General features: G+C 56.7%; 1 protein-coding gene across 9 annotated transcripts in view; it reads left to right on the top strand.

Moving 5' to 3' along the window:
- TOM1L2 (target of myb1 like 2 membrane trafficking protein) overlaps positions 1 to 14,764 on the top strand; it is a 129,026-nt gene that overhangs the window by 98,707 nt on the left and 15,555 nt on the right. For 4 of the 9 annotated variants that reach the window (XM_036452247.2, XM_045586453.1, XM_036452245.2 and 1 more), the window contains 4 exons: positions 2,406 to 2,540; positions 4,578 to 4,736; positions 7,137 to 7,256; positions 13,317 to 13,450. In XM_036452247.2, the coding sequence (XP_036308140.1) occupies positions 2,406 to 2,540; positions 4,578 to 4,736; positions 7,137 to 7,256; positions 13,317 to 13,450 (548 nt within the window). The remainder of the gene's footprint in view (positions 1 to 2,405; positions 2,541 to 4,577; positions 4,737 to 7,136; positions 7,257 to 13,316; positions 13,451 to 14,764) is intronic. The other 5 variants (XM_036452248.2, XM_036452246.2, XM_036452250.2 and 2 more) reach the window with 3 other exon arrangements.

The raw sequence follows: 14,764 nt of genomic DNA, 5'->3' as shown, positions 1-14,764 counted from the left end.
CCCTGAGCGGGGAGGGATTCAGCGTGTGCCTTCAGAGGTGTGACCTAGTGGGAAGAAGACAGGAGCCCAGCAAGATACTAGAGCACAGAGCATCGCTGGATGTCCCCCTCTCCGTTTCCCCTAGGGCTGTTCCTTTACAGGTGCCCCGCCCCTGCCCGTCCCCTTTGGCACCACAGTCGTGCTCAGTAGAGAATGCACCGAACCTGCTCAGGGGCCCCACAGGGTGAAAGAGCAGCAGGTGGGATGAGGCTGAGGCAGAGGCCGGAAGGGTGATTGGTTGCAAATAACAAATGCGAACTCCAGCTTGCCTAGGCAAAGAGGGAAGTTTGTCATGAAGAGGCAGGGCTACCTACAACCCTGGGGTGTGCGGAGCCGGGGGAATGGACAGAGGGATCAGAAAACCCTCCAGATCTCCTGCCTGTCTCACCTCTAGGCACACCTGCTGCGGCTTCTCTGTACACAGGTTGGGGCTGGCACAGGACTGACTCCCAGGGCCACATCCACGGACCGTCTCACCCGCAGGCCCCAGGCCCAGGCCAGACTCCTGGGAGGGGAGAAGCTGATGGGCCAGCGTGGGGTGTGTCTTTCCTCTCCCTGCCTGGAGCCGGGGCCAGGGGTCTGTTGACATGCTGTTTGGGCAGATGCCCTAAGAGTTATCAGCTGACTGGAGAGAAGAGTGATGGTTTTTTAATCTTCAGTCTTCTCCTCTTGTAGCTGGATGGAAAGCGACATGAATGACGGGCTCCCTGAGCTGTTTGCCCTTCCATAGAAACGCCTAGCGCAGCCCCAGGGGGAGCTACCATGCTGCTTCTCCCTCCCTCAGCAGCTGGGAAGCAAGGCGTGGGCGCTGGTGGTGAGGCCCAAACTCAAGTGAATTAGGTAGCTGAGGCCAAAGCAGCTGGTGGAAGATGGGGCTCAGGGGCACTTCCCAGGGGCAGGCCTCTTGTGACTGCTCCCCAGCTGGGATGCCAGGCAGGCCTCAGCAGGCACCTCTGCCCAACTCAGAATCCTGAGGGAAATGTCAGCCAACCCAACAGGGGCTGTCCTGATGCAGGGTTAAACCCCTGAGTGCAAATTAAATGAGCGGATCAAGGAAGCCAGACTGACTGTATGTTTCTATTAGGTGCGATGTGTCACTTGTAATTAACGAGGCATTTTGGGAGCTGACCTTTTCACTTCAAGTGGGTCTGCTGGTGAGATAGCGCTGCCCTAGCTGCCTCAGGATTGGCTGGAACGTCGCTGGAACCGGAAGGCAGTTGAATGCTGGAAGGCAGTTGAATGCTGGAGACAGCACAGAATTAGCACAGGTCCCTGGCCCCCGGGGCTCCGCCTTCCCTGGGAGTTTGTAAGGTGACGGGTGACTCTGAAGAGCCAGGTCCCATTTTGGGGGAGCTGTTTGGCTATACTTTTAAAAAATGTATTCTGGCCCTAGCTGGTTTGGCTCAGTGGATAGAGCGTCAGCCTGCAGACTGAAGGGTCCCATGTTCGATTCCAGTCAAGGGCCCATCCTTGGGTTGCAGGTTCCATCCCCAATAGAAGGCATACAGGAGGCAACTGATCAATGATTCTCTCTCGTCATTGATGTTTCTATCTCTCTCTCCCTCTCCCTTCCGCTCTGAGATCAATAAAAATATACTTTAAAAAAATAAAATGTATTCTGTAACTTCCAAAGAACAGATTTTTCTTAATTTTTAAAGTGTTTCATGAATCAGTGGTAAGAGGCAATCCATTTAAATCTGTATGCTTTCCTCTCTGTGCTGTTTTCATATAAAGGAGACTAGTGCTCATGCTTTCCTGTGTGTTTCTGTGGGCACGTGTGTGTGGGGGGGGGGGGGGGGGGGTAGCACAGGCTTTCCTCCCTCCTGAGCCCCAGACACCTCTCCTGGGCGAGGCCGGCTCAGCTATAGGGCCTCGCACCTGCTGAGGAGACCTAGAGGGGCCTTTCCCAGCTACACGCCACTGTCGATTTGCCTGTGGTTCCTGCCTCCACCGATGAGAGCCCTGCACAGCAGTGTGGGAAACGGCGAGTGAGCTTGTGGCATGGTGGCGGCCTCTGCTCACCCTTCAACTAAAATCACCAAGAATTGATTTCCTTGCAGTTAGGAAAATGCCTGCATGTTAGGATGCATTGCAAAGCTTGTGTGCTATTTCTCTGTCTTCGCCAAGAAATACAGATGCTGAATTAAGTTTTATATTTTTGTTCATGCTCAACGCACTATTGAAAAACCAAGGTTTTGCCACCCACCTCATGGCAGCACTGGTAGGGGGAGAGGGACAGGGTAGTTAGCCTTTGGGGTCCAGGGAGCACTGGCCGCTGAGAGAGCAGCTGGGCTGCGGTGGGTGTTCGGACACCGTGACAGCCCTCAGGAGACACGCTTCCTAACAGGCCTCCTTTATCCTTCCAGGCGTGGGCCGATGCCTTTCGAAGCAGTCCTGACCTCACGGGTGTTGTGCATATATATGAGGAGCTGAAGAGGAAAGGGGTTGAGTTTCCTAATGCAGATTTGGACGCTCTGTCTCCCATACACACACCGCAACGGGTAAGCTCCCAGCTGGCATTTTCTAGAAAGGCCTATTGCAGAACAGGCAACCATGGCCACCGCCCCTCTGCTGCTCCATTTGAATTATTCAGCTTGTCATCACGCTGTCTTGAAGCTCGAGGGCATTTCTCTTTAATAACAAGGGGAGTGCAGGAGTGAGACAGCTGGCTAATAGTGATTAAGTGGCTGCAGTGTCTCCCCCAGTTTTCATCCTGCCTGTGGAAGAGCATAATAGAGGGATCATTTCAGACATTCTCATGGAAATGGCTGCTGGGGAAGTCATTCTCTGAGGGTCATTAGCACCTGCTCTTCAGAGACCCCAGGAATGGGTGGGGCCAGCATCTCCTGGAGAACAGGAGCACCTCAGTGTTGGCAGTGCAGAGATGAGTGTGCTACTGGGCTGGGCAGAGAGCAGCTTGGGGTTTTCCAGCTGTACAAGCTAGCAGATGCTCTAAATGGATCCATTATCTGAGAGCTGGAGCGTTCAGCATCAGCCCAGACACCTTGGGATTCAAAGCCCATGGAAGGCCATGTAGAGGCCTGTCACGGATGCCCTCAGTGCATAAAAGCCTGCAGGAGAGGCTGGCCACCCTTCCCGGGAGCTAGTGTGCACCCTGAGGGCTGGCATCCGTCCTGCCTTGGGGAGCCAGGGCTCAGGACACTGCCTTGCTGGCCCGTCTCACCCGTCTCTGAAATGGGGAGAGGAGGGCATCAGCCGGTGCAGATCTTGTCGTATGAACACCACTCACGCACAGGAGGTTATCGGGGATGCCCAAAGGGAAGCATGAGGAATTTTATTTTCCAGAGCAGTGTTTTCAGTGTGACCTTCCAAACACTGTGCCTTGTGGAATAAACATAACCTGTTTTATTCTTCTAATAACTAGTGGCCTGGTGCACGAATTCGTGCACATTGAAAGGAAATAAATTAGAAGAAATATTTTAATGTTGCTATTCACCCTTTCTCTATAATAGAAGTGTTAATTAACTTCACAATCGACAATGATAGATTGAAACACATGCATGCAATTGGCGCCAGAGAGAGCTTTATATATACAATATTACGCATGCACAAGTCAACTTAGCCTATAGATATAGAATAAGCTTGCTTAATTAGACCTGCTTTCTGATGCAGCTAAACTTTTTTCAGCCCAGTGAAGCACCCCAACTTCTCTTTCAGGTAATTGTTAGCAACAAACAATAAATATCAACATGAAGCAGATTATTATTGTAGGTCACGCAGGGAGAACAAAGGGTAAAATATGTAACTGCAGCAGTGTTTGACCATATTCTGTGCAGTGAGAAAACCTGAAGTCATTTTCAAGGTCCACCATTTCTTCTTTTCAGTAGGGTCAAGTTTCTAAGCTTTCTAAATCTCCGTTTTCCAGCTAATGAAAAGAAAATAGGATTCCCCTGAGTCTCCTTTCTCAAAGAAGACCCTCCAGGACTTCTGTGAGGATCACAGGAGATGAGGCACGAGAAAACGCTTCACAGACATTTGGTTAAACTGTGAAATGTTTGCACTTGGCTATAAAAGCAAGTTGTGTTCCTTGGCTGAAGAAACTGCAAGGAGGCTAGTTGCTAGGGAAAGGAAGCCAGGCATTGCTACATGATGTCATAACCCAGATGGAGGGAAGGGCACTTAGCATATTAGCCTTTTATATAGATAGGTGATACAGAACTATGTTGTTATTTCTGTAATTACAAAGAACGTTCAGTAAATTGCATAATTAACTATTTATATTAGTCTACTTGTAAAAGCCAAAACATAATCTTCTGGTACCAACTAAGGATCCCTAGATGGCCCTAGTAATGGGGTACAGAGCATTAGGGCTCTCCCTGCCACCTTCTGAGGGATCTGGGCTTGGCTGTGGGGGGAGCAGAGGGAGGGGCTGTTGGGAGGACTCAGAGGGAAAGACCAGGAGCAGAGGGCCCCCTCCTCACAGGTGCTGCAGCTAGTACTGCCCTTGGGGGGCAGGCGCCAGGTCCTACTGCGCAGGCAGCCCGAGTGAACAGAGGACTCTGTCATTGCCATGCCAGAGTGTCCCTGAAGTGGATCCAGCCGCCACCGTGCCCAGGTCCCAGGCGCAGCAGAGGACAAGTGCCAGCTCCTTTTCCTCGTCTGCTCCTCCTCCCTTCTCCGCACAACAGGCCCCGGCTCTGAGTGTGACCGGCCCCATCACAGCCAATGCAGAACAGGTACTTGCATACCCTGGGCACAGGCACTTTGCCCTCATTCATCCTCCCAGACACGGGCAGGTGTCAGTAACGCACAGAGGAAAAGACCCATCTCTCTCTGAGGACTCGCAGTCGGGGAGGGGTGCGGGGGGGTCAGGTGCAAAGACAGTCAGGGCTGTGGTCACACTGAGGTGGGAGCAGTGAGATGCTGAGCCCAGAGTTGAGCAGTGCCTGGAAGGCAGCCTGGGGGTTGGGGGCTGCTGCTGCTGAAGGTTTTGAAGCTGGAGAAGGGCCCTGCCAGGCACCAGGTGGGGCAGGGCTGGTGTGGGGCGGGGGGGCGGGGGCAGAGGGGGTGAAGGATGGGGGCTCGGTGGGGGCCAGGGGCACTGTGTGAAGTGGGCGGGTGGGGGTGGTGCGGGCCAGAGGAAAGAGTGCACAGCAGGTGGTGGCTGGAGGGTGAGCTAGTGCAGGGAAGGAGTGGGGAAGAAGCTGCAGGGGTGAGGCAGAGCACAGGAATGGGCGGAGCTGTGAACAGCCTATGTGTGTGCAGAGAGGGTGGACTTCTCCCGTGAGGCAGAGGCCGGGCAGGGAGCCTTTAGGAAGCCTCTTCCTGCTTCACCCCAACACTCCTGCCTCCCTGAGGGACCTCCCAGGGAGCAAAGCCCTTAACGCCCCCTGAGTTTCTCGGTGAAACATGGAGACTGATCTTTGGGCGAATCTCTAGTATTTCCATTAGTTACAAGTTCGAGAATTGGTCAGACTTGAAAAAAATCCATCCCATGTTTATATTTTTAAACTCCTCACATAGTCTCCGTGACAATGTCTTCATTCTGGGGCCTCGTTCAGTCAGAGGGCAGTGATTCTGCCTGGTTGGTGGGCATGCTGTGCCAGGGCCCAGGAGGGAGCAGGCAGGAGGAGGAGAGGCCAGCTAGCAGGCACCGGGCCCAGGGAGCCCTCAGTGAGCCTCCCGCTATAGAATGGGCATGGGCCTGAGGGCAGCTGGAGGATTCGCACCCAGCTTCTGTGTGCTCTGCTGAGGAGACACTGCGGAAGCCCGCAGCTGAAAGGCGTTTACCTGAACTGTGGGCCTCACTTCCCTGAATGTGCCCTTTTCATCGCCCACCGTGACCAGGACCTACCCTGTGGCAGAGCTGTGCCCCTTCTGCTCAGAGGGAAGGCCACCATGTTTGAAGCTGTCTGTGCCTGGGAGCGCGGGGTGAGGGGAGCCCGCAGCAGCCAGAACAGTGGAGAGAGGGATTGGAACGCCTGACGGGCATGAGTGTTGCCCCCGGGGAACGAAAGCAGAGGCAGCAGACCAGCCGGGCCTGGAGGACCGGGGCTTCAGAGCCCACATGGCTTCTAACCGCGCAGTCCTGGCCTCCTGGTCAGAAGCCTCCTCAGCCAAGATCTGTGCCGTCCACCCATCAGGCAGAGCCCGAAGCAGAAAGAAGCTGCCAGGACCTGGCCTGCCCCCTTCCCCCTCTTCCCCCCGTGGGCTGTCCCTCCCATTTGTCCAGCCAGTAAACATGCATTGTGCTTTCTGTCCCTGTCCCTGTGCAAGGGCACAGGCCTCAGTGAAGCAGAGGCCCTGTCCCAGGCGCTGGACACAGGCGGGGGGCGGGGGTGGGGGCGGGGCGCGCCTCAGGAGAGACCTCTGAGCACAATGTCAAGGGCAGGTCAGAGCACCCTGGTCCAGCTCTGCACATCCCAGCAGTGTTGGGTATATGTGTGCCAACACGGGTGAGGGGGCATTTGCACATCAGCTACCCGCAGCCACTCTGCACACCTTGGGATTCCTAGTTCCCTCTCACAGGTGGGAAATGAGGCGCGGAGATTAAGTCCATCCTTTGGTGCTTCTGCTGCAGGAGAGGCGGCCCAGGCTTTGGGACCCTGTTGGATGGGCGGGTTGGGTAGCTTTCAAGGGGTCATTACCCTCGGCAGGGAGCGGCCTTCCTGTGGTTTTCTCCCCATGCCTCTCCCTCCCTCTCGCCATACCAGGCCAGTGAGTAACACTGCCAGCCTCTCAGAAGAACATAGTATTTGGAGGATAAGCTGCTGGGAGCCAGAGTCTATAGCTATGGGGTTCCTCTCCCAGTGCTGAGGGACTGGGGACCACACCCCCCACTTTCCCTTGAAAGAGCAGAGGCAGAGCCTGAGGGTGAGTCCCTGCCCCAGGGCGGGAAGCGGGGCTGCAGACCAGCTGGGTCCTCTGGGCACAGAGCACTCTCCTTGCCCAGTGCTGCCTCCCAGTCCTGGGCAGAGCCAGGGCCCCGGGTGACCGGCTCTCTGGGTGGCCTCCCTCCCCGTCAGCGCTCTCTAGCCCAGAGCTGCTGCTGCTGCTGCTGCTGCTGCTCTCCCAGGGGGGTGACGGCCCGCCAGGCGCAGTGACTGACCTCTCCCTCCTGCTTCCTCCTGGGCCAGCAGATCGCCAGGCTGCGGAGCGAACTGGACATTGTTCGAGGCAACACCAAAGTCATGTCCGAGATGTTAACGGAAATGGTCCCTGGACAGGAAGACTCATCTGACCTGGAGTTGCTGCAGGTGAGGGGCCTCGTCTCGGGGCTCAGGGCTCGGGGCACGGCAGTGAGAGAGCGGCCGAGTCTGTGTAGGCCCAGACCCAGCCTCACACTTCCTAGAAATGACAGAGGCCAGTACCAGGTGCTCTCCTTTTTACTTTCCTTAGTAGCATTTTTCCTGATTATAAAATGCCAATTGCAGAAGCCATGCTCATCTAAAGAAAAAGGCAGTTCAAAGAAGAGCGTTTTCTCTGCTGCCGTGTTCACAAATAGCCATCGTCAGCGCTTCGATGTTTATTTCAAATGTGGTTGAGATGTTACTATGTGTACGATCTGTCTGTGTTGCTTTGCACTCCTGACATCATCAGCCTCCCCTCCTCGTCACACCTTCCCAGACCGCCAGGCCATGGGCAGCTGAAGCCCCTTTTTTCCTGGACGCTGAGCACCCATCCCCAGGCGGAGGTTGTTCACACCGCGGTCCCGAGGCTCTGTCCCTACCTGGCCTCTCCTCCTCTGGCCGCTCGGGGGCCTGACAGTGCTGGAAAGGGGTCGGGTGCAGGGCTGCCTGCGGGGGTCCCTGGTGTGAGAGCCAGAGACCCTCCTCGGGCCTGTTTCCCAGGCCCGCCACTCCCGTCTCAGGCTCTGGCACCGCCTTAGAAGCAGTGCCCTCGGAAGGGTGGGAAGAGGGTGCTGTAGACTCCCGATGCCAGATCGTCTCTGTGGGAGGCAAGATGCTCGAGTCAACAAATCAGGAGCCAGACTGGCCGGGCGAACTGGCGTGAGTGCACAGGCTACTCCCGTCTGCCCTCGAGCCGTCGGTCTTGACCCCCCGAGTGGCGCACACCCACCTGCTGTTGGCACACGGTCCTCAGGAGCGCACACAGCCATCTCTTGCCGTGCCCCCTTCACCCTTCGAAGCCATTAGCTCCTGGGGGGTGAGCAGGGGTGGGAGCCTGTCCAGGGCCTAACAGAGCAAAGCCCAAGAGGCACCGATGCTGTGCGAGACCTGCTCTGGGGAGCTGGCCGCTGAGCGTGGGAGACACGCTCATCTCCGAGGAACTAGCGTCAGGCTGCTCTTGAAGGCATGACACCCTCTGCCAGCGGAGCAAGGCGACCTCAGAGCCTGCGGCAGGCCGGGCTCGCCTGGCTGAGCAGGTCCAGCTGGCCACATGCCACACTCCCGGGACCCAGCACCCGTTCCTGCGAATTGGCCTCCATCCTGCCCGGTGGTGCTTCTTCCAGGCATTCCCGGAGGCCCGGGGACCTGCGATTAGTCCAGAAGCTGAGGGGCTGCTTGAGGGAGCGCTGCGCTGTGTCAGCATCAGAATTCCTGCTGACAAGGGGTTTGCAGTGGACAGAGCTGAGCTCCTGGCCGCGGGGTGGGGGCTGAACAAAGCCAGCTGCTTCCAGACAGCCAGCAGCCCAGACAGCAGGGACGGTCTGGGTGCCAGTGCGTGTGGTGTGTTCTAAACAAGCCGTGAGCCAAGACAAACATAACCTAATCTCCTGTGGCAGCTCACAGTCTTCAAAAATAGGCTGCTTCCTGTGACGTTTTCCTTCCCTCTGTTTGTTCCAACTCTGAGCCTCCAGTCTCGCTGCTGTCTTTAAATCAAACGGGAAGAGCGGCTCTGGCACAGCGGGAGGCTTCGGGAGGCTCTGTGCACAGGCCTGGCCCCGGCTGCCGGCCAGCTCTGCAGTCATCCCTGACCTCTCTCCTCCTCTTCCTCCCCGTCTATCAGAAGCCAGCCAGGCAGGGTCCCCCAAGGGCCAGGTCAGACCAAACGGTGAGCACACCGTGTTGGAAAACGGCACAGGCTGCTTGGAAAGTGACAGGATCAGGCCGTGCCCAGGACTCCTTAGTGGCAGTGGAGGGCAGCCAGATGGTGAGGAGAAGCTGTCAGCTCGCAGTACTGGCCACGGCCATGAAGTAAACACTTTTGTCCCCAACCCAAATGTTCACGCCAGCAAAAGCCGCTCGATCTCGAGTGTAAGCTGCTGGGTAGGAGGCGGAGGAAATGGGAAGAGAGGAAATTGGAGGTGTCAGCCCTGGATGCACTGGGTGGCAGACCATGATGATGAATGGGTTCGTTTGATCGCTTCCTGGGAGTCAGAGCCGTTCTGGTGCAGCCTCGCTGCAGCCCTGCAGAGGGCGGAGCAGCCCCGGAGCGCTGGGCCTGAGGATTTGTCACTGTGGTTGAGGGAGGCTGAGGCCACTCCACTCGCCGCGCTGTCAGCCTCCTCTCGGGAGTTCCCAGAAAGTAAGCCGCAGAGGGACACAGCAGCTCCTCAGTGTGTGGGGCCCTCTGCTCTGGGCCGGGAGACCGCCAGGCAGCAGCCAGCTCCTCACCTCCGCTGAGTCCCTCCCGCCTCCGCCTCGTTGTTCTTATCAGCAGCAACTGTCAGTCAGCCCGTGGGGAGCAGCACAGCAGGGCAGGAGCGGGGGGCCGAGGCGCCACGATTCAGCCATGACTGAGGAGCTGGTGATGCTGGTGATCCCACAGAGTGTGGAGGGATCCTGCTGGCAGTGTGCCGGTGCCGGGCGCAGGCACGGCGGCCCCAGGCTGGAGCTTCTGTGGTTCTGTCAGCACATCGAGCTCCAGCCTGTCTCCCTGCACCTGCTGCCCTGTCGGTCCTGACACCAGCAGAAACACAGTCCACGTTCACACAGCAGGCCCCTAAATGCTGAGACTGCCGCGACCCAGTCTCGGGGTACAGGGGAGGCTGTGGCAGCCCACCTGGAGGACGGCCAGGCAGTTCTCAGCAGGGGACGGACGTCCCCTGAGAACCCTCATCTTTCTCCCGTGCTGTTGGCTGTCTGCCCACCGCCCCTCCCCACCACCACCACACATGGGCACTGCATGGGGCCTGGTGTGGGCTGTACCCACGCTGCTGAGGTCCGCCCTTCACCGCGGCCTGGAGTCCCCGCTCTGGACTCTAGTGAGCCTGGTACTATTCGGTGCCTTCTGTCTCTTTCAAATTAGCTTGCTGAACTTTGTCTCCAGTTAGTAACTCACATGGATTCAGTGATGCTAAAGGCATTCCTACCTTCCTGTGCGCTGTCAGTGAAGAGGAGGAGCAGGCATCGCCCTCTCGCTCCCCTCTTCCTATATCTCATTCCAACAAAAGACCCGGTGGCCAGGACCGTTTTCTCTGGAGAAGTCTGGTTTATTCTACACATTTAGCTTCATTATTCCCCTTTCTCTTCAAAGAACTTCTTTGCACACACATTCCCCGTCCCCCACACCCCCAGCCCGCAGCTCTAGGAGCAGGTTTCCGGGACCCTGTTCTGTGCTCCCCAGTCCGGGAGGAGGCTGGGGAGGACACGCAGAGCGAGGGCCTGAGAGTTGTTCTGTGAGGTGGGGACGTGCATGCCTCAAAGAAAGGATCACGTCGTTGGGAGCAATTAGGCAGAAAAGCGGGTGTTTTAATGAGATGCTCTGACAGGTGAGGGCTTCGCACAAAGAACAGTAACAGCTGTCCTCCCTCTGTTGAGAACCAGACCCAGAAGAGGCCAGAGCCCAGATTGTCCCCTTTAAGAACTTTGTTCCAGCTGTTGCGCAGCGGGAGGGCTGCCTGAGCGAGCGGGTGAGTGGGAGCCGCTCTGTCTGGAGGCCAGGGAGGCAGAGCAGGGTCTCCCAGGCACCTGCGCAGCCTGGCTGTGCGTGACCCGGTGGAGACCATGCAGAGCTAGCTGGTGCTGTGGTGGCAGGAATCTTAACATCTAGTCCTCCTCCCACCATCCAGCTCTTTGTTTAGTTCTGTTCTAAGACAGTAACTTACAAGGTGACAGCATGGACATGTAAAGCTTTCTCTCTGACTCAGACCCCGGGCCGGACTCCCTGGGTGCTCCTCTGAGGTCAGGGACGGGAGGCTCTCCTGGGGGGTCAGGGCTGCTTCCCCATCACCTCTGGGGAGGGGGGGGGGGGGAGCAAGGCAGCAAGTGCAAGGCCAAAGGGTTTCTGTTGCTTACAGCCATGGCATCCCTGCCTCTGTGTCCAGGGTGAGAGCTGCAGAGGCCTCTTCCCAAACATTTCTCTCAAGGATTGGAACTCCTCCACAAATAAGTCCTCCCGAGAACGGAGTGTTTAAAACAGATCAAAGCAGAGCTGCCCTGGCTGCCGGAGGGTGGGTTGCCCCAAACCCCTGCTGTGAGGCACTCAGAGGTGCACCATTTCTGCAGCCCCGTGTTTTCCCCAGGGACACAGAGACCAGAGAGTGCTGGGGGCCTGGGCGCTAATGCGGGTGCCTGTGAGGACAGTGACAGGAGCTGGTGGTCTGGGCAGAACTAGGCTTCAGAGCATTTTGTTTATTTATTTATTTTTACATATTTCTCCTAGAGGCCTCTTGCACAAATTCGTGCACAGGTGGGGTCCAGCCTGCCCACCCTGATGGGGGCTGATTGGGGCTGGGCCAGCAGGGGGGTGGGGATGTGGGAGGTTGGTGGGGGGAAGGAGGTGACTGGGACCTTCACTGGGCCTGTTGGCTGCCACAGTGTGTGTCATAGCGACTGGTTGTTTCACAGTTCAGGTCGCTTGGCTTTTATATATATAAATTGATTTCAGAAAGAAAGGAAGAGAGAGAGGTAGAAACATCAATGATGAGAGAGAATCATTGATCATCTGTCTCCTACAGGCCTGCTACTGGGGATGGAGCCTGAAACCTGGGCATGTGCCCTTAACTGGAATTGAATCGGGACCCTGCAGTGTGCAGGCCGACTCGGGTTCAGAGCATTTGAGATCAAGGTCCTCCTCCTGCCTCTAGCCCAGCCTGGTGCTGCTGATGGGATGGCACTACTTACCTGGGCTGGCTTGGCCCGGGTACAACTGGTACAGGTTGGGAGTAGGGAGAAAGGGATTATGAGAATCCAGTGATTTGCTTAAAGCCCTCTTTCCAGGAATGGTCCTGCCTTTTCCAAAATCTAGAATGGTAGTCCTAGGAGAACCAAGAATGAGAATAATGAGAATCTGTTCAGAGATAAACCCAGAACGTCCAGACATTGGACTTGCTTGTGTCCCTATTGACCAAGAAAGACTGACAGCAGCATCCTGGCTGTGCAGAGGGCCGAGACAGAGGCCATGTGTCCGTAGCCAGCTGGACAGGGCCCAGGACCCCACCAGTCAGAGCATCTCCAAGGAAGCTGCCTGTTATTCACAGCTGCCAATAGAGGTACTTCTGTCTTAAAAAATACAGCTGCGCTACGGTGCTTCTGGGCTGCCCCCCGGGGGCCATGCTTCTTTCCTCAGCTGCCTCTGCTCTGCTCTTAGGGAAGGCCCCAGGCTGAGCCGCCTGGGAGAGTGCCCGCATAGAATGGCCCGGATGTGCCAGCAGCCCTCCTCCTTCACCGCAGTCTGCTCGCTCTGTGGGGAGCTGGCCTGTCTCAGTCCTGCCCTTGCTCTTCGCTGCCTGGTCAGGCCTGGGCACTCATCTGCTTCCACACTGAATATCTAACGTGTCGTAAGACACATTCCTGCCACTGCTGCGAGTGCAAACACACAGATCTCCTCGGTTAGCAGCGTCTTTACTGTGACCAGCCAGCTTTCCACGTGGCCACCCCGTTCAGCCAGCAGCCACCTGTGGGGCGTGGTCCCGTGCAGGTGCATAGCAGGCGTGTGCAGTGTTCGCTGCTGTCCCCCACTGCGCGGGCCAAAGAAGGCCACACCTGAGTGTCCCAAATAGAATGGTGCATACGTTATAACATTATATAGATAGATAGATAGATATATAGATAGATAGATAGATAGATATAAAATGGTGCATACACACACGGGTGAGACTGAAATGGTGGGAAAGTTGTCTGGAACATTCTGTTGAAGAGAAAAAGCCAGCTTCAAAGAATCCTCTCTTCTAATTTAAAACGGGTTTATACAGCGTGTGGCTGTGTCCCCCCAGTCTGCAGGCCTGGACACTTGTCGGTCTGGGGAACAAGCGGGTTTCCTGGGGAGTAGGGGGCAAAAGGGAGGGCTTCCCCTTTGCTCAGACACACCCTGGCTTTGTGAGCAAGCCTGCACTGAGGGAGGAGCAGGACCCATTTCTCAGAGGACGTAGACGTGGCGAAGGCCCAGCAGGCTGGCGTGTGTGTCCCCAGGAGCTGAACAGGACATGCCGGGCCATGCAGCAGCGCGTGGTGGAGCTCATCTCGCACGTGAGCAATGAGGAGGTCACCGAGGAGCTGCTGCACGTCAACGACGACCTCAACAACGTCTTCCTCCGATACGAGAGGTGGGCGTGCCCTCCCCCGCCCCCAAAGCCGTGTGGGTTTCTTTCTCGAACAGAAGGGAGAGGGATTAGATTTGGAAACTACTCATCAGAGAGATGCTAATTTGCTCCAGACGACAGGGAAATGTCTCCTGTTCTCCTGGGAGCCCAGCAGCGGGAAGGCTGGCAGATGAGTCTCTGTCCTTTGCAAGCCTCCAGCTGCTCTGCCTCCCTCACCACCGGCCCCAGGAGGGAAGGACCCTCCGGCACCCGGGCTCTGGAGCTGCTGCACCTGCCTCTTTAAAGATCCTTTGAATTTAAAAAGGATTAAAAGGAAAAATATTCACCAAGGGAAAAGATTTTTCTCTTTTCCATCTTTAAAAAAGGAGATTTTTCCTTTGCTTTGCAAATGTCAGGGAGTCTGAGTGTCCAGCAGGGGCAGGAGTACCAGGGGCTGTGTAGGGAACACATGCTCCTCTCGGTTCTTCCTGCAGCCGGGTCGCCATCGGATTTGAGGTAACGACCTTGCAGGTTCTTCTCCCTTTCCAAAGCCTCTGGGAAGCGCAGCCTTTCCACAGTCAGGCCCACAGCTGCAGGAGAAGCGATGCAAGCAGCTCGGGCTCTCCTGGGCGCACCCGCCTGTAGGCCCCTCAATGAGGCCTGCCTTCTTCTAAGTTTAAGCCCCAACTCCCTGGAGACTCGGGTCCTGGCCTCTCACTGACTCGTGGCATGATGGTTTGGCACCCGTGAAGGGCAGTGTGGCAGATAATTGCATTTGGGATCTGAGGGGTGATTTTGCTGTAGTTGTCACAACCCTGGGCTTTGTCTTGGCTTCAGCTGAGGCATCAAGGAAGCTGGCCCTCCGCTCCGGGGTGGAGCAAGCGGCTGGCGGGGTCACTCCTGGCCCCGCCCATGGGGACACATGGGCGGCAGCGAAGCGGCAGGTGTGCCCGCAGCACATCCCTGCCTGGTCTGGGCAGTCCCGCCTCTCTCATTGCACTTTGTCTTTCCTCGTCCGCTGGGCCGCCAGCCCTCGCGGCCTGCGGACACGGCCCGGCCACGCGCTGGACACTGCTGACCTCTGACCTCGTCGCCTGGGCCCTCGCTTGACGCCGGCGTCCCCGCGGCCGCCGGGAGGGAGCGCCTGGCCAGGCCGCGCGCTGCGTCTGTCTGCCGGCGCCCGCAGCCTCAGCCGCGCCCGGACGGAGCACCGTAACACTTTGCTGCCTCACGTTTTTAAATAGAGGACTGTACACTGCATGGGAATCATGCTGCAATATGATCATTCTAGAGCAAATATATATTTCAAGGTGAAACGGAAAAAAAAAAGGAAGCTGG

The sequence above is a fragment of the Pipistrellus kuhlii genome, unplaced genomic scaffold (assembly GCF_014108245.1).
Source record: "Pipistrellus kuhlii isolate mPipKuh1 unplaced genomic scaffold, mPipKuh1.p scaffold_m20_p_23, whole genome shotgun sequence".
NCBI classification, from domain to species: domain Eukaryota; kingdom Metazoa; phylum Chordata; class Mammalia; order Chiroptera; family Vespertilionidae; genus Pipistrellus; species Pipistrellus kuhlii.
The sequence above is the reverse complement of the archived record's forward strand: the minus strand, read 5'-3'. Positions and strand labels throughout refer to the sequence as shown.